The sequence below is a fragment of the Stegodyphus dumicola genome, chromosome 4 (genome assembly GCF_044657685.1).
Source record: "Stegodyphus dumicola isolate Sdum_Otavi_A_Nest chromosome 4, ASM4465768v1".
NCBI classification, from domain to species: Eukaryota; Metazoa; Arthropoda; class Arachnida; order Araneae; family Eresidae; genus Stegodyphus; species Stegodyphus dumicola.
In genome coordinates this window covers 45418492-45439521 of record NC_140771.1, presented here as the reverse complement: position 1 = coordinate 45439521, position 21030 = coordinate 45418492, and the positions used below count along the sequence as shown (strand labels likewise).

Here is a 21030-nt window from a genome sequence, read left to right as displayed (position 1 = left end):
TAGACTCCTATAGTTGATCACTGTGTGTAACAGTATAAAACAATATTGTTAAGATTGTTTCAGGATTATTTACGTAATTACTGCTACACATTTCTATTACGATTTTTTGCACGAAAATAAAATTTTTGTTATTTAATTGAAATGATTTCTTTCATTGCAAGTCTTCAGTGGTTGGAAAAGAGATATTCAATGAGAATGAGAAAGTAAATAGTTACTGCAAGAGAAAATGGACTTAGTTTTACACAGATAACGATATTTTTAAAATAGAGCAGCAAGCATACATTATGTATTCTGATATTAAACTGGCAGTTTTTCAACAAATGTACTAGACTCTATTAGTAAATAATTAGATAATAAATAATAAATTAATAAAATAAAAAGTAGATCTATCATCTTTTTCAGTAAAAGATAACACATACAAAACAATTTTTTGAAAAAGTTATATGTACCATACAAAATTAACTGCTGAAGGGAAATTTCAAACCCTATTAGTACAAAAACAGCAAGAAGAGAGTCCCATAGATAAGGAATTTATACTTAATCTATAATCGTCAAAATAATGATTAATGAAATAAGGGAAAAGTAGTGGGACATTAATAAAATTTGGACTGTCGATAGATGAAAGAACTATCATTTGGTCTAATGAATGAATGTTCATATTATTTCCTGGCTAGAAATATTTATTATTATTTCCTGGCTGTTTCATATTATTTCCTGAAATGTGGCTTAGTTTTCGTGACTTTTTTGTGGAGGCTCGATCATAGTTTGGACAACCATATCGTGGTATTCTGCCGCCGCTTTATTTACGCTGCGAGATCATGTCGCTCTCAAAGTCCGTTTTATGGCACACATATTGTTTCCTGCATGCGATGTCATCAGTGAAAAAGATAAGACCCCAATTCATACCTTCTTTTATCACCCAGTAGTGGTTTTCTGAGTATACTGATTGAAGTACCCATCTTCGATGTTTTCTACAATCGCTAGACTCAGTATTGTAAAATTTCTATGATAAGTTTCAAGAGAACAAGGTTTAGGCTCACCATTTAGTTGCAACACTTTACACCTTTGAAAAAGTTTTGCTGAAAAATGGTATATCTCATTATTCTTCATACACCATTTGTGAAGAAGAAACCCTTTAACCTAATTGTTCCATATTTTTGTTTAGCCAGTATTTATTGGGTTGTTATATCGGTATAGGAGATGTTTTTATGAATCTTTCAGGCAGGGTGGTCAATAAGGTCTGCTCCTTCTGTCGTTATCTGTGTCGAGTTCAAGTTCGATATCGGCCATCTGCTATTGCCGATCCAAAACTTTGCTTGACAATGTTTGAAGTATGACTTCGACAATACTTGAAATGCGACTGTATGTTTGACTGCTTAACTTCACCCATTTCTCTCTATCTTTGTTACTTCATTTTTCAGTTCTTCGTAAGCAATCAACACATACTGCAGGCATGTTCTTAAACTACTTTGGATTTCAGAGTTAAACTATGAACGCTATGCTAATTTTTTATGCTTTTTCTTTTCGCAAAAACAAAAATCGCCTCTAGATTTCAATGGGAGGAAAATAGATACTAATACTTCCGCTTATGTGAAATGGCGAAAATCGAACTTTAATAAAGCGGGGAATATCCGTACCAGTTTCAAAATAACCGACAAAGTGAGAATTCTTTAAGATACAACTAAGATAATATGGAATCAATATTTCTTGGTAGGAAGCGTTTACAATCTTTGTCTTGCAATAACAGCAAAGATACAAAGGCAAAGAGTAATCCTTTCGAGTGATATCTAAAATGAACGATTAAATATATATATATATGTTTCTTGTGAATAAATAGCCGCAAAAAGCGAAAAAAAGTGAAAGGCACCCGAATAATCACTTTCTCGCGAAAGTTCTTAGCCTTCGGCAGTTGGAACTCTGGGATGTGACTCAACCATCCATGTGTGAAGAAAGCATTGAACTTTATTATCGTCTGTTTTGTTATCCTGAGGCTCCCGCTCTTCAAAGTAAGCGATACAACTCATCTCAGGAGGCTTCAGCCAATCAGGAAGAATCTCAAATATATTTGAGACGTTTTGCTTTGTGGTTGACATGCTATTTAAAATAAGCGAGATTTCAGAACTTGCCTTCATTCTGCTAAATCACTTTCCTGACACTTGCTTTCATAGCTAGTGAGTGGAGTAAAAAATGCATTCTCAGGTTAGTTCTGTTTAATGTACTTTGGTTTTAATTGCTGAAGCTTTCCGAATATTTTAAGTTATTTTAAGACAGAAATAATAAATAAATTTATGAAACGTGAATGAGTTAAGGAATAATATTTATCAACTATCAGTTTAGTTTTCTGAAAAGAGGTTTTCTTTAGAATAGTCAAGTTCATTTTTTTGCTTCTTACCTTGATAGTTCTCTATCATAAAATTTCGTTTTCTCATTTATGCTATGGATATGTTTCAAATTTTTGTTAATTTATTTTGTTGCTTGTGCTAATATAAATGTTTCTCATAAATAAAACTCTTTTTCTTTCCCTTACATGTATCTATTTTGTATACTGAAAGCCCCCAAACGCTTATAGCCTTTCCATTCTTAATCGGACTCTATATTTTCAATGTATTTTTGCTACATCCAAGATAAATTTAAATGATTTTAAGTGTTTTCATTTTTTTTCTTAGCTTATTCCTTCTTTTACTTTAGATATTGCAATTTCTCTTACTTATTTATTTACTTTTATAGATTTTCTTACTCACTGCTTTCATTTCCCGGTCAATTCAATGACAAAAAGGCCAAACAGTTTTATTTCTTTCTTAAATCTAAGATCACAGTTTATACTACACAACGTATAAAATGTATATTTGAATTAATTTGACTTCTGTCGAAGCTTTTCTACTTAACTTACATATTCTTTTATTGATGGTGTAGTGCTGTACAATTTTTATATTTAGTAATCCGTTTCTGTAGAATATTTCTGTAGTTGAGATTTATTTGGGAAATTTACAATTTACTTAAAGATTCAAAGACTGTATTAACTTATTTGATTGTGGCAGAGCACACAAGGGCTGTCTGCCGGTAAAAGATTCAAGAGAAACGCGTTCATATTGGAAAAACATACATTTATGCCACCCATATGTATATATTATTAATATACGGATAACTAGCTTTATTTTTTTCCTTTGGTTTATTTTTTTTTTTTTTTTCATAAAGACTGCAAATTTTCTTCTTAAAATTCTTTTTTGAAATCATTTTTAATATGGATCGGATTTCTTAATCAGGGCAAATCTCTCGAGATCTGTCTGCTAATATGACCAGATGCTTTCTAGGAGGACATTTTAAGCCCAATTGGTACTGACTTTGCGTTGTTGTTGTAAACTGCATGCTGCCGCGCTTAGCAACGCTGGCTGCCGAATCGATGGGCCCAAGTATGAATCCCAGGGAATGTATGAATCTTGTAAGTGTAGTGCGGCGTGGCGGACTATAAATACCGGCCAGCCAAAAGTCCTCTCAAGTGATTGGTAGTACGGGAAGAGGGTAGGAGATTATAGGGCTGTTCCCGCGGATCTCTCCATAAAAATTGGGGCTGAGCTGCATAGCTAGTGCGGTGGGACTATACCTGATGTACGACCAATGGAAAAATTCTGGTGTCCCGTCTACCTGTACCCTCTGCAAACTAATACTGATACTGTATAAGAGAGAAAAATGCCAAAACACCGTTCAGCTAACTTGCGTGGAGCGGAATAACCGCTGCTGGGAAGAACTACCAATGCTTCTTGATTTCACCCTGTAAAGTCATTAGGTTATTTTGAAGCATGAGACCTGAAAAATTAACAATGCCTTCGCCGGGACTGGAACCTGCACCTCTCGAATATGCGCCGAGTGTCCTACCGTTGCACCACGAAGGCATGCTGGAAGGCGGGAGAAAATATACACTCTTCCTTATTTATTTATCCACATTGATTTATTTATTTTGTCTGCGTCGGGTGTGCTGCGTTAACCATGAGGCCGATTATTGTCGGCCATGAGGGTTACAGCATACTCGTAAACTAAACTAAACTAAACACACTTCCATTTGAAGGGTGACTGGGGATTAAAGGACCCAATCGCGATATCCTAGTGGTGGTAAATTATAGTCCACCACCTTTTAGTTCAAGCGCCACTGTAGAGTCATTAGGATTTTTGATGCAGGAGATGTAAAGAATGAGCAATACCCTCGCCGGGACTCGAACCTGGACCTCTCAAATATACGCCGAGCGTTATAACATGAAGGCATACTGGAAGGAGGGAGAAATCACCTTATAACCATCTTGGCTTAATTTTCTGAATAGAACATTATCTAAGACAGAGTGAATCTTGTTGTTTGAGAAACATAGTAAGTTATTACTACGAGAAAATAACAAATCAGTCGTTATAATCTCAAACTCTTGGTAATAGGCTTCATAAACAATAGATTATAATGTGTGTGAATATGATAAGTATTAATTTCAGCCGAAATTATACACTGGTAATGGAACAGGAAAATGCAACTTATTTTCCCTCAGAAAGTTCTGTTCTGAAGATGTTCATCTTGAGGTAAATAGAACTCGAGGGGGTTTCAGTATAAATCATCTGTGCATGGAAAAAATTCAGAAGTCATTGACATCCAAAACAAAAATAATCCATAAATATTACTGTTTTTTCTTCTATTTTTGTCATTTTCATTCTAAACTTCGAATGCTTTTGAAAGGTACCTATCCATTTACTTAGGTTTTTTTGCTCCATAGTGATTGCTCCACCGATCCTGCTGTAACAGACATTCTGGTGTCTGACCCTACTGAAAAGACAGAATCTTGCCTTTACAGGATATCATTTAAAACAGCCTTCAACTGCAGTTTAGATATGGGGATTTAAAAGGTTTTAAACTTTCTGTATGCATATAAAAGACATCAAAGACCAGATAAAATATAATAATTAGTCAGTTGTAAGATGCAATTGCAAGACAATTAGTATATACACACGGCTCACTGCATTTATAGAATTGCTTTACGGGAAGCGTGATCGATAATTCGTAATCAGTCTGTAACTTGAAATTGAGCTAGAAAATACTGCTAAATTTAAATTTAAAAAATCTTTTTGTTTCTGAAGAGGAAGAATCTACATTAAGCATTCATATATTTTTTAATGATTTTGATGCAGAAAAAGAGTTATTTATAATTCTAAATATTATTATTAAGTAGCCCTTTCTTTTAAATACCTAGCTGCACGTACTTCACAAAAAGAGCATTTTACAGTGTTATAATTGGAATCTTTTTTCATTTTTCTAATGCTGCTTTCAATCGTCTGTCAACTACCTTTGATTGGCATATTACAAGTGCCTTTTTGAAAAATCTGAGAGCACAATAGTTTTTCATTCCAACAATAACAACAGACTTTTTAGGAATATTTGAAAAAGTGTATACATTTTATACCAGTCTCGCTTTCTACTTTTTCTACAAAATTTAATTGTAAATGCTGATACATGATTGGCTTTATCCTGAACTGAAGTTCAGTTTCTTTTATGTTATGTCAGTACGAAGTGAGACTTCTTTTTAAATATGGGAGTTGAAAAAACATTCTTAATAGTGTAGAAAAACACCATTATTGATAGGAAAGGTTATATTATCATCAGAGTCGTAGCTAGGGTTTTCAGCGCCCAGGGGCAACTGAAGATTTCGCGCCCCCTACTGCTTGCCAAGGATGGAAAACATTTAATTCTAAAATGTCGTAACATCAATTTGGTGCCCCTTGGATTCTGCGCCCGGGGACAGATGTCCCCCCTTGCCCCCCTCTAGCTACGCCCCTGATTATCATCACGCAACAGACTCTAAACACTCATTAAAAAGCTAAACTAAATTTATTTGCAATAATAAAAAGAAGATTTTTTTAATTAAAGTTTTTGAGAAAGAATGAAACGTCTTTTCAGTCAGCGGCCTTCATCCACTGCGTCTCTTACACGGCGCCTGAATTGAGGTGGAACAACAATTAGTTATATGGCTGTTTCCCTATACGATGGTATGAAGAGTACATTTTTAGTCCAAAGGGGGCAATTTGCCTGGAAGGACTATTAACTTCGTTTTGGCATTTTGCTTTGATTCACTTTTCAAATTGTTGCCAGCAAATATACTTCCGATTTCCAAGCGCAACTGCTCAGAATGTGTCCCGCTGTTTGGTTTCAGTTTCTTTTCGCCTGCAAGGCGATACATCGGTAATCAGCCATCGTTGTTTTCCTTGGCCGGCCACCATCAATCTTTCTTACAGCCGTACTTGTCATTCGGAAGTCTTTCCAAGCTCGTGAAACAATACTTTTATCTATTTCAAATTATTGGGCAATAGATATCAAACTATGCCCCTACTCAAGCTTGTCAAACATTCTAATATGTGTAAAGGGGTCCTGATCTTTTCTTGTAGCTATTAGTGCGAGAACAACTCACTTTCACTTGCACAAGAATGCCTAGAAATGCACCTTCTTTTCTTCATTTTATGTTACCTTCCATTGCATGCGTTGACTCTCGCGTTTTGCGTACCCCGACATGCACTCTGATGTCAAGGTGCTGATGTTTGCCTATGTATCCCCTTTCTATCGAGTCAGATTTTCATTGTACTGATCTCAAAAATTCCTTTTCAACAATTTCATGGTTGTATGTTAAAAAAGGAATTTTTTGTACTCTAGTGTATATACACTCTTAGACAGAAAAAACGACGCCCCACGACGCACCGAGAAGATATAAAGCAAATTGGACACAAATTGATATGCATACAGGTTTCGACGGAAAATGCAAAATTTTACATTTTGGCTGCCAAGGAATGAACGATTGTCGCTACAGCGCATCTGATCTGCGCAACTGTCAGGATATTTAAGAGGAGAAATTACGATTCCAGATCATAAATTCTTCACGAATTTCATTCTATGTACTCTGGTAGACAGTAACTATGCCTCGCATACAGGTGCACGAAAGATATGCACAGATGTCAGAATTTGAGAGAGGTCGTGTAGTTGGGCTTAAAGAAACCGGTTGGTCTTATCGACGAATAGCTCGACATTTGAGCAGGAGCGATGCCACTATTAGACGATGTTGGCAGGAATGGGTGAACCATGGCCGCACACAGCGTCAAGAAGAAAGTAATAGGCCTAGAGAAACGACAGAACGTGAAGACCGAGCAATCGTCAGAGCGGCCCTCACAGCCCCAGATGCATCCTTATCATCAATTGTACGTGCAACTAGTGCTTTAGTGACCGTAAGGACCATTCATAGACAGCTCACAGAAAGGGGGCTAAGGTCACGGCGCCCTTGCGCCGACTACCATTGACCTCTGTACAACGTCAAGCCCGTTTGCAGGGGTGTCGGGTTCATTCTGCACTGGAATGCCCCTGACTGGAGTAGAATAGTCTTCAGTGATGAGTCCTGCTTTGAACTGAGCCCCGATGACCAGCGAAGGCGAGTCTGGAGATGCCCCGGACAGTGGTGTGATACCAACCTGACTGTCTTCCGGCAGACAGGCCGACAACCAGGAGTGATGGTCTGGGGTGCCATTTCATTTCTTGGCAGGACCCCTTTGGTTGTCATCCGTCGCAACCCTACAGCACAGCGATACGTCGACGAAATTCTAAGGCCAGTTGTGCTGCCCTTCATGTCACGCCATCCTTGGCTTACATTTCAGCAAGATAATGCCCACCCCCACACTGCACATGTTTCTACTGCTTGCCTTAGTGCTTGCCGAACGTTACCTTGGCCAGCAAGGTCGCCGGATCTCTCTCCTACTAAGCACGTTTGGAGCATTATGGGAAGGGCCCTCCAACCATCTCGGGATGTTAACGATCTAACGCGCCAGTTGAACAGTGTTTGGCACGATATCCCTTTCGGAGGACATCCGCAACCTCTAACAATCGATGCCAAGCCGAATAAATGCTTGCATAAGGGCTAGAGGTGGACAAATGCGTTATTGACTTTTTCACTTTGTAAAGCTCTATCACTTCAATAAATCATCCAATTTTTCCCAAACTGTAATCATTTGTTTTTCTGTACATGTACATCACTTCTACCAATTTTCGTCCCATTCGGATAACTCCTTCTTGGTGCATCGTTTTTTCTTTTTTTCTTTCCTTTTTTTTTTTTTTTTTTTTTTTTTTTTTTTTTTTTTTGTTGTTGTTGTTGTTGTTGTTGTTGTTGTTGCTGTTGTTGTTTAAGAGTGTATATATATATACACACACTAGAGTATACTCTGTATTCGGAGAACAGGGGATATCGATATAAATATAATTTCTGCTACTTCGCTCTTAAAATTGTAAAAATATTTCTTTCCCAGATACTGCTGTTGATAGCTATTATACCTCATATTCTATGTGAGTCTGAATCTACTGATGTGCCTGCCGAGCTCCAACAGGATCTAGCTGAAACTCAAACAGTTCCTGCAGAATCCTATGAAATTCCTATTGAGTCTTTTGGAGTAAGTTATCTGACTAAATAAAACATAAGTTTATTCATGAAACTAGCAATGATTTTGTTTAACAAGTGAATATAATAGCTTTTTATACTTTTGTGTGCGAGAATTTTTTTTAAAATGAAATGTGAAATTTTATTTACTAATACGACATTGACAACAGCAGTAAGTACTAATATATGGTAGTGTGCAAAACTGTTAGAACTAAAGCGTTAAGATTTTTTCGCTGTACTGCATATTAGTACTTTTTTGTGATCTCTCGCAATTATTTTTATCGTAATTTTGTTGTCTGATGCCTCTGAATACCTGCTTATGTTTTGCCCAAATATTGTCAATAACAAATGAATAAAACTGAAAAACAATATTTGAGTTTTTTTTTTTTTTTTTTTTTTTTTTTTTTTATCTGGAACCTTAATAAAGTCGAAATGCTTTGCTTGAATCATCTGATTTACTGGTAATAATGGCATTTATCTATATTTTTATCTGAAATTTATTATTAATATTGATGGTTTATGTATCATGCTTGTAGAGCCATTAGTTTATATCGATGAAGGAACGTGAGAAATATGCAATGCCATCTCCGGGATTCCAACTCCGGAATTAATGCTCAATTCGCATTAAGCATGTTTCCAGTTACACCTCGAAGGCATGCGGAAGAGAGGAAGAAAATATCTTACATGCTTTTGCGACAAAAGTGATTTTTTTCCTTCTGTGGGACTGAGTTACGTGTGTGAATTGTCAGTGTGTAAAAATTCATTTTTAGTGAAACCTCGGATTACGAAATCCTCCCGAACAAATTATCTAAACGAGAAACGTCTCGGGTGGCAAACAATGTCTCGAATTACGAGCACAGAAGTGGGCAATAAATGATTTCCAAAGGTGTTTTATAAAAGAATTAATGTTCAGAATAATTCACACTCAAGGACTTCTAGAAGCATCATTTTAACCATTTTCCACAATACAGCTCTCATTAACAAAGCCTGGCGGCAAGTGGCTTATATGAATATGATTTCGGTTTAGAAGAAATTATGGCGAAAATATGCTGCAGACAGAGATTTTGTGAGTTTGGGCATTGAGAACCTTTACATTATTTGTGATTATGTGTATCTGTAGTCAAAACCTGAATTTAGAAGTTAACAGTGAAGACATGGAGGAATTGTTAGAGAGCCATAAGAACCATTTTTATGAACTCAAAAACAAAAAACTGAAAAATCTTCAGAAGCAGCAACAAAGATGATTAAGCAGAAAGTATCTTCAGAGAAATTAGAGGAAAGAGAAAATATAGTTAGTTATTTGATCCTTGAAAATTGGGCAAAATAGGCTAAGGTGCTAAATTTTATATAATGATTGCATCCTATAATCCTATTGCATAATGATTGCAGTGAGACAATGCCATGTCTCACTTTAGAAACATTTTAAGACAACAATAGCTCACTCTAGACGAATTTTGAGTGAAACGAAGTCTCAGTGAGTCTCAAGCATATTAGAGTGAGGTTAAGAGACTAGAAAAATAATAGAAAATGCCGCAGAGAGACGGTTGTTTGACTTGTTTTGGATGGTTTTTATTCAGATACATCTCTTCCTCATCACGTTCTTTTCCTTCTGCATCACTTATGCCATCCACCCTCCACCGTAAGGGTATGGTAAAAGTAAATTAAATCTTCACCTATTTTACATATTTAATATTATGTTTAAAGTTTTTTTCTTAAGATTTAATTATTTTCGTATATTTTAAGTTACGAGCTTGTGCATAAGGTACTGTTGTACATTTAAATAAGAGGTCCTCTCTGGTGCAGGACCGAATTAATCCATTTTACATTAATTCCTATGAAAAAAATAGTTTCGGCTTACTAATATTTCATATAACGAACGGCCTTCAGAAATAAATTAAATTGGCAAAGAGCGATTTCATGTTCTTTATGTTTTAATATAACAATGTTTGAAGAACACAAAGTAATCAAAATCGTCTTTATAGTAGAAACGAATATTGCAATATTATATACAATAACTATTACGTAGAATTAAAACTGTGAGAAGTATTGCTGGTACGTAATGCTTACCAAATGTTGTAAAACATGTCCTTGACAGGGAGAAAATAGCAAGTTTCAAATAAGAAAACAGGAAAATATGTCGAAAAATTCTTATCAGCGGCAATGTTCAGCTTCGTATTTTATATAGCTCTAGAGAGAACGAAGAAGACAACCAGCAAGTCAACAGATCTCTCTCAATGCACAGATAGTCTTTAGATTAATTTTTCAAAGAGACTGTGAAAACGGACTTTTATACTAGGCATTGTTATTATTACCAAATTAAAGCGCATACACAGTTGTTAGAAAGATCCCCCTCCCGCCAAATGGCGGGCTCTCAGCCGACTTAGTAGGGTTGGCCACTACTAAAGCCGGAAGTGGCGGTTACTTTATTATGGAAGCACCTAATAAGTGAGCCATCTTTGCCTCCGGACGGGCAGTTATAGCCACGCCTTTTCTGGGATTCGAACCCGGACCCTTTGATATCGCAATCGACTCCCATAACCACTATGCTGTCTGGGCGGCTGTTAGAATCGGAAAAATGCTGCGGGCAGATGAATCAAAAACTGAACACTCTGATGTAGAAAGAATATAACACTAGTCGAAGACCAATGAAGAAGACAATAAAAAATGCCTTGATCTTATTATGAAATATGAATGTGATAGTATTTTTATTATTCTTATGTAGAAGCATTCATGGTTTGATGCTTAACTTATGGGATATTTGTTCAAAAGTTATGGAAGAAATGTGTCAGATGTACCCACAATTCTATATCCATCATAATAAATTGAGTGGGTACATTATTGCAAAGAATTTATATTATGAGCAAGAAAATAACCTGAAGTATATCTCTAAACTCTTTTAAAAATTGCTTGACGAAAATGAAAAGCAGCCAAAATACTTCAAACCCTGCACTGTTCTACAAAAGATTTCATACGTTCTATATTAAATATGCGCGGTTTGTTTATAAACGTCCATGTTGACCCATGAAATATCCATGAACATCGAAGATTGTATGTCATACTGAAACGTCCGTGGGATTTTGTAGATTAAGATCTTTAAGAAATTCCAAAATTATCTCCAAAACTAAATTTTGGAGGTACAGAAATCTAGAAAAAACAGTCAAAAAGAATCCTTGATAAAATCAGTCTTTTCAGTGAGACAGAGACTGAAATCGGATTAAAGACTAACTAATTTCGCTTCAAAATTTGATTATAAACTGTTTTTAGGCCGATATTTCAGCAAAAATATTGCAACTTAATTTAATTAAATGAATAAATTTATTTTTTATGCCGCAGCCATTTGTTCCAAATTAATCTTAACATAATTCCAAGAGGTGAGAAAAAAGGCCTTGTTCTAATTTATGCATTGATTGCTTTAGATCCTAATCTTATTTTTCTGCGTAAACCTTTAATACTGTCTGTATGAATTTTTAATTGCTGGAGATATCTGTTTCGCAATGTTTTAACATCGCGATTTAATTTTTTAAACGACGGTTTATCGTGATTCACATGACAAACATGTAATGAAAAACTTTCAGTGACATTGACAAATAAGCATATTTCATTACTAAACAATGAGTCAAAAGTTATCGATTAATAATTGTTAAAATATATATATTTCTAAGAATTAATCGCATAAAAAATTAAAAACTTATCGCTACCCACTAAAAACTATCCGCTGGGGAACTACAAGGTCATAAACCACATTTTGGGGACAACAGGCAGTTGAATATGATAATCATATTTTATACCAATTTTTAGCATTATTTCAATACATGTTTAAAAGCTTTAACAGTATAGATCCCTAGTTCAATAGAGCAGATGAAATGTATAATTTTTTACATTAATGCTAATTAACTTGAGGAGAAATATTAGTTTTAATTAATATGCTGTCATATACTAAGTTATTATTATTTTATTATGCAAGCAGTTATATATTAAGTAAATAGAATACATTTATGAGAAAAACGAACAGTTCTGAAAAAAGAAGAAAATTTCAAAGAAGTTAACATTCCAGTTATTCTCTTGAAAGAAATTGAGAGGAATTTACCACTTTGTTTATATCTACAAATTTTATCTCATATTCATTCGTGTGTAACAAAATATATTTTATTCGACTTCAATGATTTGAAAACTCTGTTAGATGCATATGTTTTAATTATGTAATGACTTAATGTACTTATTTTTCCCGTCTTTTTCATTTTATTTGGGATTTGATTCTTATTTTGCTCTAGATATATCAAATTACGAGATCAAAAGGGGATCATTAGTGCTTGTTACTAAGTCTTATTTTTTTAAAAAATATTTCTTATAAAAATATTTCAAGTATTTATTTGGCAGATATAACAGTTTACCGCGAATCCCATTTGTGCAAAATTACCTATCATATTACAATAGCAATCTTATGCATGACATTTAATAGATTCTTGGTACATAGTTCAGCATAAGCGCAAATGATTATGGAATGGAGAGAGCTTATTACAAAATAAAAATGAATAAAAGCATTTACTTCATTCAAAATATGAAATTGGAGCGTTTTCAAAATTTTTTTTTTCTTTTTTTTCCTTCTGCTTGCAGAAAGTTCCATCCCCTGCTTGATGTGTACTAAACAGTATACAAAAATAGTGCAATTTGAAAACTTTACAGTGTATTATTTTGAAAACATTAGAGAATTGGAAACTCAGTTAACAAAGAAAGGATTAATTATTCAAGAAGTGCCAGTGCGTTTAATTCGCTGAATCGCTTGCGCACGTGGCTTTCAACAAATATTTTCTTCATGTGGGAATACTTGCCGTTTACCATGACGGGAAATCCATTAATTGAGAACAGTAAACACCTGAAACAAGTTTCTTTCGAGGTATTATATTGCGTTTCAGTTGAAATAGAGGTAAATTCATCGATTACTAATACGTTATTTTTAGTTTAAAATCTAAATGGTCAGCATCATTAATTTCGCATTATCTATTGAAAAACTCTTAACGTTTCACATCTGTGAAGATTTAATCATCATGATATCAAAACTGTAAGAATCATAAGAAAAATTTTATAAGGAAATCTTTTCGGGGCCTTTATTAATTATAACATAAGTTACCGCAACATATATGGATCAGATGATTACATTATTTTGACATGAACAAATTAATCGTAGTATAGTTTTTATCTGAAGATTAGTTGTAACATGATTTTTAATATAAACAGATTAATTATAACATGATTTTTAATATAAACAGATTAATTATAACATGATTTTTAATATAAACAGATTAATTATAACATGTTCCATATTCATAATTAGTTATGACGCTTTGAGATAACTGGGCTACAATAATTAGGAATGTCCAGCTTGAATAAATCAGGACAAATATTAACAGGATTCTGTATTTTGTCTTGATTGCATTTATTTGATAAATAGCATATAAACTGAAGCAGATATTGATTTTTACGCAGACATTATGTACAGCCATCCTTTTCAGCTCTGATATTAATTTTTATACTTTGTGTTAGTTACTTTCTGATTAGTGGCGTTAAAAAATCTTGTGGAATTAACTGCTAATAGGATGATGAAAATACAATTACATTGAGCTTAAAAGAGGTTCTTGAACTGCTCAGAAATAAAAGTGTTGAAAGCAAGCTCGAATTACAACAAACATGCTGAAAATGCGGAAAACTATAAAAATCAAAAGAAATTTCATAACGAAGCAAATACAGCAAACTGATTAATTATCCAAGGGATCACTGCCTCACAATCAACAAAAAAAAAAAAAAAATAAAAAAAAAAAAAATAAATAAATAAATAAAGATAAAAAAGAAGGGGAAGATATTGAGAAAAGAGAATCTTCAAATGTCTCCGATGAGTTTCGTAACTGAAATTTTAATTGTTGATGGTTCAGAAAGATCACATTTTCTTCACACGTTTGGAAACAACATCAGGCGTACAACAGTTTCCTGTTTTAAAAGCGGGTAAATCTAAACAGAGATCGGACCGATTCATTTAAATACAGATCATCATACAGATATTCGTATGAAATTACAAAACAGTAAATATAAGTGTAAATAAACTTTTCATTAAAAATAGATGAGACTAAAAAGAGATGTGCAAAATATAGTACTGTTACTTGAGTACGGGTTCGTAATGGATTGAATGCGCACAGAACCGATGACAGCTTGATGTCATTTATTTTTCAAAAATGAATAAAAATACTTTATAGTTCTGGAACTTTTTACATGGAATTACTCGGAATTACAGTATGAAAGAGCATAATCAACAGTTACCACTTCAAACTACTAAGAATGTTGAACACAACGCAATGCACAGAGCATCAAAAAAGCGAAGCTCGCGCGGTGATCTCTCAGTACTCTGAATTCAACCGAAAACTGAATGCCTGAATGCAAGTTACTTATGCTTTGATAGCCAAGAAGTATCAGCTTTCGAAAGCTCTGCTCGTGAAGCCGTAAGGGCACCTCACGTGTAAATATCCAAATGGATTCCCACAATGGGATAAACAGAGGAAGGTAAGGAAAAGGAGGAATAGTAATCCCTTAAACACAGCTAAGATTATAATCGCGCAATTAAAAGTTCCCAATGGAGGAGGCTACCATCACATTACGAAGAATACATACATAAAGTTATATTAATATAAATGCAAAAACTCAAAAGATTTTTCAATACACAATGCTTAAAAACAAAGTATATACAGAAATATTTTTAAAATACAAACAGGGATGAAAATACATATAAACAAGTACCTACATATACAAATCATATAATAGCAAAATAACTAAAAAATCCAAGTTATGGTCTCTCATTCTCTGCGCTAAAAGGACGGATGTGATAATCCACCAAATCAGCGATATAGTTTAATGAATTACTGAAACTACATTTGCTGCTGCATTGTCCTGGCTTGAAGAAATTCTCATCGATCTAATGCAGATAGGTCTCTATGGTACAAAGGTTGCTGTTTATGGTTCTGGCCTTGGCAACAGTAAGTGTTAATAGGTCACCGCAGACAATTTCAATCGAAAATCTGATATTTTTAACCATAACTTCTTCAGAACGGTTTGCCATTTTAATGTGATTTGTGTTCTTTACAGTAAATTGAAAAATTCATCTCGGCAAAAAGTGGAATTGACTCGTGAACATTTTCATACGATTATTTTTGATAACTTTCGACGTTGTTTATCATGACAAGAATGTTTCGATGAACTCAATTCTTTAGCGATAAAGCACCACCCTACAGCACTCTAAAAAACTGGTATAACGAATTCAATCATGGTCGACGTTTGCTCCAAGACGAATTTCGTGAAAATCGTCCAAAATCAGTTGTTGTGCCAGAAAATCGATGCTGTGCGTGAACTGATAAAGCAAGATCGTCATGTGACATACATCAAGGTGCATCAAAGGCTGTGTATAACATCTGCACAGCTGATGAGTCATGGATCTATGCATATGAGCTCAAAACAAAATAGCAGTCGACTGTATGAGTCTTCCAAGACGAGCCAAATCCAACTAAAGTTGTTCGCGGAAGAAGCACGTCGAAGCAAATGGTTACCTGTTTCTTCGACATTACTGGTCACGTGTCGACAGTGGCGTTAGAGGGGCGCAATACGGCCAATTCCGAATGGTACACTACCATTTGTTTGCCGGAAGTTATCAGAGAAATTCGAAAAAAGCAGAAGAAACGAATCATTCTTCACAATGACAATGCGAGCTCTCACATATCGGCTCGAACTAAGGAATTTTTGACCGGCTAAAACATCGAATTGATAGATCATCCGCCGTACAGCCCTGATTTGGCACCCAATGACTCTTTTTATTCCCACACATCAAAAATAAGTTACATGGTCAGCGATTTGCGACAGCCGAAGGAGCGGTTGATGCATTCGAAACGCATTTTTGGAGTTACCTCATTCGGAGTGGAAAAATTGCTTTGAAAGTTGTTTCAAATGCATGTAAAAGTGTATTTATCTTCATGGAAATTACTTTGGAAAACAATAAAACTAATTTCGATCATAAACATTTGTTTTTTTCATTATTAGGCCAGAATTATTAATAGGAATCCTCGTATCTACCTTCAGATCATCATGGAAGAGCTTATTCCTGATATAGAAATGGGCAATTGAAAACTAATACTCTTTCGGGTCTTATGTAGTTTTCCCCAGTTTTCCGAGAAAGTTCCAGTACCTTCGATTTCTCGAAATTACTAGAAGGAGCACACAATTACAGTTACATGCTAGAAGCACACACAGTTACAGTTACAGAAGGCCGGATACAGTTATAGTTACAGTTACATAGGAATAGGACAAAAATCTCGACGAATTATCGCCAACCTCGGCGACTTATGGTGCTTTCTCGCCAAATTTGTCACCAAAACCATTGCCAGCTTGGCGTTATCTCGCCATTTACCTCAGTCTTACATGTACTTACTCCTGTAACCCTACTTTTCTTGCAGTGCTTCGCGATCTGACGTTTTCCATATTACTTTCACAACAAATACTACAATTTGCATATATGTTCACTAAAATTATTTAATTATTTACAAAATTCTTAATAACGCTTTTGGATGTCCATGCCAAAAGCTGCATTTTTTTGTGACCTTAGATGTTACAAGTTAAATCATTTTGCATAAGAAGCTTGTGTATTCAAACCCAGCCTGCGTACTCAGTTTCTAAATAGACTATACAAGTTATTAATGTGATTTTCCAATCTATTTTATTGCAGCCTCCAAAACCATACAGCTTTGGTTACAAAGTTCATGACAAGGATGGTGATCAGTGGAGACAAGAAAACAGCGATGGCCTCGGAAAAATTCAGGGTTCCTATGGTTACATTGACAACCATGGGATGCAAAGGGAAGTGCATTATGTGGCCGATGATGAAGGCTTCCGGGCCCGCATCAAGACCAACGAGCCGGGAATGGATGTACCCAATCCAGCAGACGTTGTTCTAGAAGCCAATCCTCCATCAGATTACGATGCTAGCGTCTATGGACAAGATGCTACTATCTATGGAGTGGAGGATTTAGGAGAGGCACCGAAGTCGAACTTAGTGTCACAACCTCTGATGAAAGGACCTTTGCCGAAAGGTTTCTATAAGTATCACAGATTTGCAGAGCCTTCTGTGCCTCCCGTATATGTAGTGGATGGGCATTTACAGAGTCCATGGTTCCCCATGGATTCGATTACAATCATATAAGTTACAAAGGCATTCATAGGTCTTAACAGAGATCTGGTTACATTTGGTACTACTTTTTAAGGTTTACTAGTTTTTGCCACTTCTGTGGTAGTATACGTAGCGCATTGTGTCAAACTTTTGTGATAAAAACTGTAGTACAAATAAGTAAGCGGCTCGAGAAGTCAAATGAAGGACCTTATAAAAATTTATGGAAAATAATTATTTGTTAATTTTTATGGGCTTCTTAAGTAGCAAATAGATGGTGGATAAAATTCCTGGTAAAATAGCATAAACTGAAGCACGAGCTATAAAAATTGCTTTCAACTGACTTTTTATAAAGATAATTTTTTTTTAAGCTTTATACGAATATAAAGCAATGTTGCTGCTGATAAGGCCCAATTAATGCAGTCTTAAGTAGAGCAATCTTTCAGGAGCAGTCGACACCTATCAGTTGTTATGAATAGGAAAATAAATTTATTGCGCTTTTCTCCATATGAGTTAAGTTTGTATTTCCCAGTCCTTCAACTCTTAAGCCACAGGCCGAGGCCTTTCAGAAAGGTGCTCAGTTAGGCTTTGTAGCTTAAAAAAGCAGCTGAACAATTTCTACTCAAAATGAGATAAAATTCAATCTAGAGTTAAATTTAAAATGTATGTATTAATTTTGCTGAAAGCAACTTACGAATCGTCTGTAAGCTGAGAAGCACAGAAAATACTTTACACACCTTTCCATTTTTTGCAAAATGTTATTTATTGCTAATCACAAAGTTGTTGTCTGAGGAAATTCTGAGTGGTCGTTATAAAGCCAAAATTGAACACGACTTTTCACATAATGCTTTTAACTCAGATCATTAATTTAACATCTTTACTTCTGAGGTAAGTTTTAAAGACTTTGAATAAGGCCAAAACAATTGCCAGGCTAGGGTACCTGGTAAAAGTTTCACTCGTCTCTAGACTGCTTCTGCCGTTATGGAGTGTGTATTACATCTGTCATTATCGAGCACAAAAACTAGATCTGTATCTTTTGAAGAAGGTCCATTTTGAAAAAATTCCGTAAAATTTCCTATGATTCTTTATTTATGATACCCGTATATGGCACAGATTAATATCTATATATGATGTTTTAAAAAGATTGCACAGCTAAGCATTTCTTGAATGTTTAATCATAGAACTATGGTTTAACTTTAAAAAATGATTCGAATAAAGTTGACTTTCAAGTTATTACAGTTTTGGCCATATGCTAGTAAAAATGAAAGGCCTTTAATATTTATATAGGCTCCTTAAGGGAAAACTTTTAATAAAAAAAATGATTTTCGAGATATGAAAGAGATAAAAATGCATAATCACGTAAAAGAGCCTTAGATATTATTCGACCTAATTATTTGGAACATTTTTCTTATAAAATTTAAATTTTATATTTGAGGGGGCTAACAGTGATCACGTGATCAAATAGACTGAAAGCTTATTTTATTTGACTTATTTCTCAAACTGGAGCAATGGCTCTGCGACTAGGCGCTCATAGGATATTTTATAATACAATCTTTTCGAAATAACATGTATCTAAAAACGATATGAAGAACTTTGTTTTTCATCTTAAAATTTATGCAACTACCATAAAATATTTTTAGCAACAGCAGTATCTTACCAAAAAGTGCATTTAAATGAAATTCTTTGTTTCAGATGGCCAAAAATTGATTCATTTGTTGTTGTATATTACTGCTTTCTTTTCACGTATGTATTCTCTTACATTTTTCATATTAAAAGAAATTCGATTAATATAAATATGAATAGTTATCAATATTTTATTGCAGCAAATAAAAAAAGGAACTGAAAGCAGAAATTTATCAATAAAAGGAAAGTAAAAGGAAGCAATAAGTTACATTCTTCGTTAAGCATCATCTGCATCAAGATTTTTTTTTCTTTAAAAATAACTGCGAAATAATTTTTTCTCTTAAGATATAAATTAAGATTCTTTCGAATTTAAATTCTCTGAAAACTAAGTCTTATTGGAAAATAGAAAAGAGAAAAACTGTAATGATTTAGAATTTGTTTGAGAGCTTAAATTTATCGTTTGAGTAAACACAAAAAAGAATCTTCTCTTTAATGCATAAAAAATAAAATTTTATTTGGCAGCGAATTTGAAAGCAGTTCATTGTAATTACTGCCATAACATTTTCTCAGAAAATTAAGTTTGACTCGCATCAAAACTTTTTAAGGAAGAAATAAATTTATTCGCATTAACTAAAAACGTTTTGTAAAAATAATAAAAATGATTAGCAATACTGAAAGAATTTAAGTTATGATTAGTAGAAAATATAATTTAAAGATAAAAAGGAGAAATTCCTCAAAAATAGTTGAACGCAAAATAAAATTATAAATACCATTTGCAAAAGGCAAAAGATGAGAAAATCAAACATGGCCGTTGTTGCTTAAAACATGATCATTTAATATAATAAATTCGAATTTATAATTTTTTATTATATCTTGAATACAAACAACGCTCTTCTATACTTTTATAGTTATCGAAAAGTTCCTATCATTAATTTTTCAAGCAATAACGAATTATATTATTGTTTATCTAACTTAAATTATCTTCATTGTAATAATGAATAATAATAATAAAACACGCCTTAATATTTAGTGAAAAGTTAAGATTATCTTGCTACCAGTGATGACCTATTCTCAGCAAATAAAATGTTAGTGAACTTAAGTTTTGAAAAATAAACTATCATCTGAAAAGAAGTCTGTTAATTAAATGTTAGTTGCTTTGTAAATAATTACCATCATTGTAAAATATCATCATCATATTTTTTGTTTGTTTTAATAAAAGCTTGTTATACATTTGAAATTCTTGCGTTTTGTTTTTTAGATTTCTAAGAAATTAACAAAACATTCCGCTCATTAAATTAATGCATTTAAAAACATTTTTGATATTTGATGGCTCAGTAAGATCTTCTTTTAAGTTTTGGAATTTAAAAATCATCCGAGAGAAATATTCCAAAATTAAAAACAGTTAATTAAAGTTGTCACTTAACATTGTTATTAACTTTCCATTCTTCTTACCTAGTAGAAATAATAGAAAAAGTAGAAATGTAGTGCAAAATCTTTGTGTTTTGTTTTTTTACTCTTTTGTTAGACCAAAGAGGCAATTTGCCCAGAAGAACTATTAATTTAGTTATGGAATTTTGCGTTGGTTCACTATAAATGTCGGTTCACTTTTCAGATTCTTGCCAACAAATATTATTGCCCTGTATTATATTTAAAGAAATTAAATAATGAAGAATCTGCAGAAATGTATGTATGTTTCTCGCTTTGTGAAAAAACAACGGTATCTAGAGCCCTTAAATGTGTTATAACATACGTTTCCATCCGAATATAGGCATCTGGAAG

The 21030-nt window shown here is 34.0% G+C and overlaps 1 protein-coding gene across 1 annotated transcript; it reads left to right on the top strand.

Moving 5' to 3' along the window:
• Positions 1–2048: 2048 nt before the first annotated feature.
• Positions 2049–20488, top strand: LOC118189180 (uncharacterized). Its single transcript, XM_035359739.2, has 3 exons — positions 2049–2199; positions 8308–8448; positions 17191–20488. The coding sequence occupies exons 1-3, from the start codon at positions 2188–2190 to the stop codon at positions 17662–17664; spliced, it is 627 nt and encodes a 208-aa protein (XP_035215630.1). The 5' UTR covers positions 2049–2187; the 3' UTR covers positions 17665–20488.
• The last annotated feature ends 542 nt before the right edge of the window (positions 20489–21030 follow it).

Bases quoted from the DNA above. Each gene is read 5' to 3' on its own strand.
- LOC118189180 (XM_035359739.2), top strand. The intron at 8,449-17,190 runs GTAAGTTATCTG...ATTTTATTGCAG, and splicing joins TTCCTATTGAGTCTTTTGGA to CCTCCAAAACCATACAGCTT.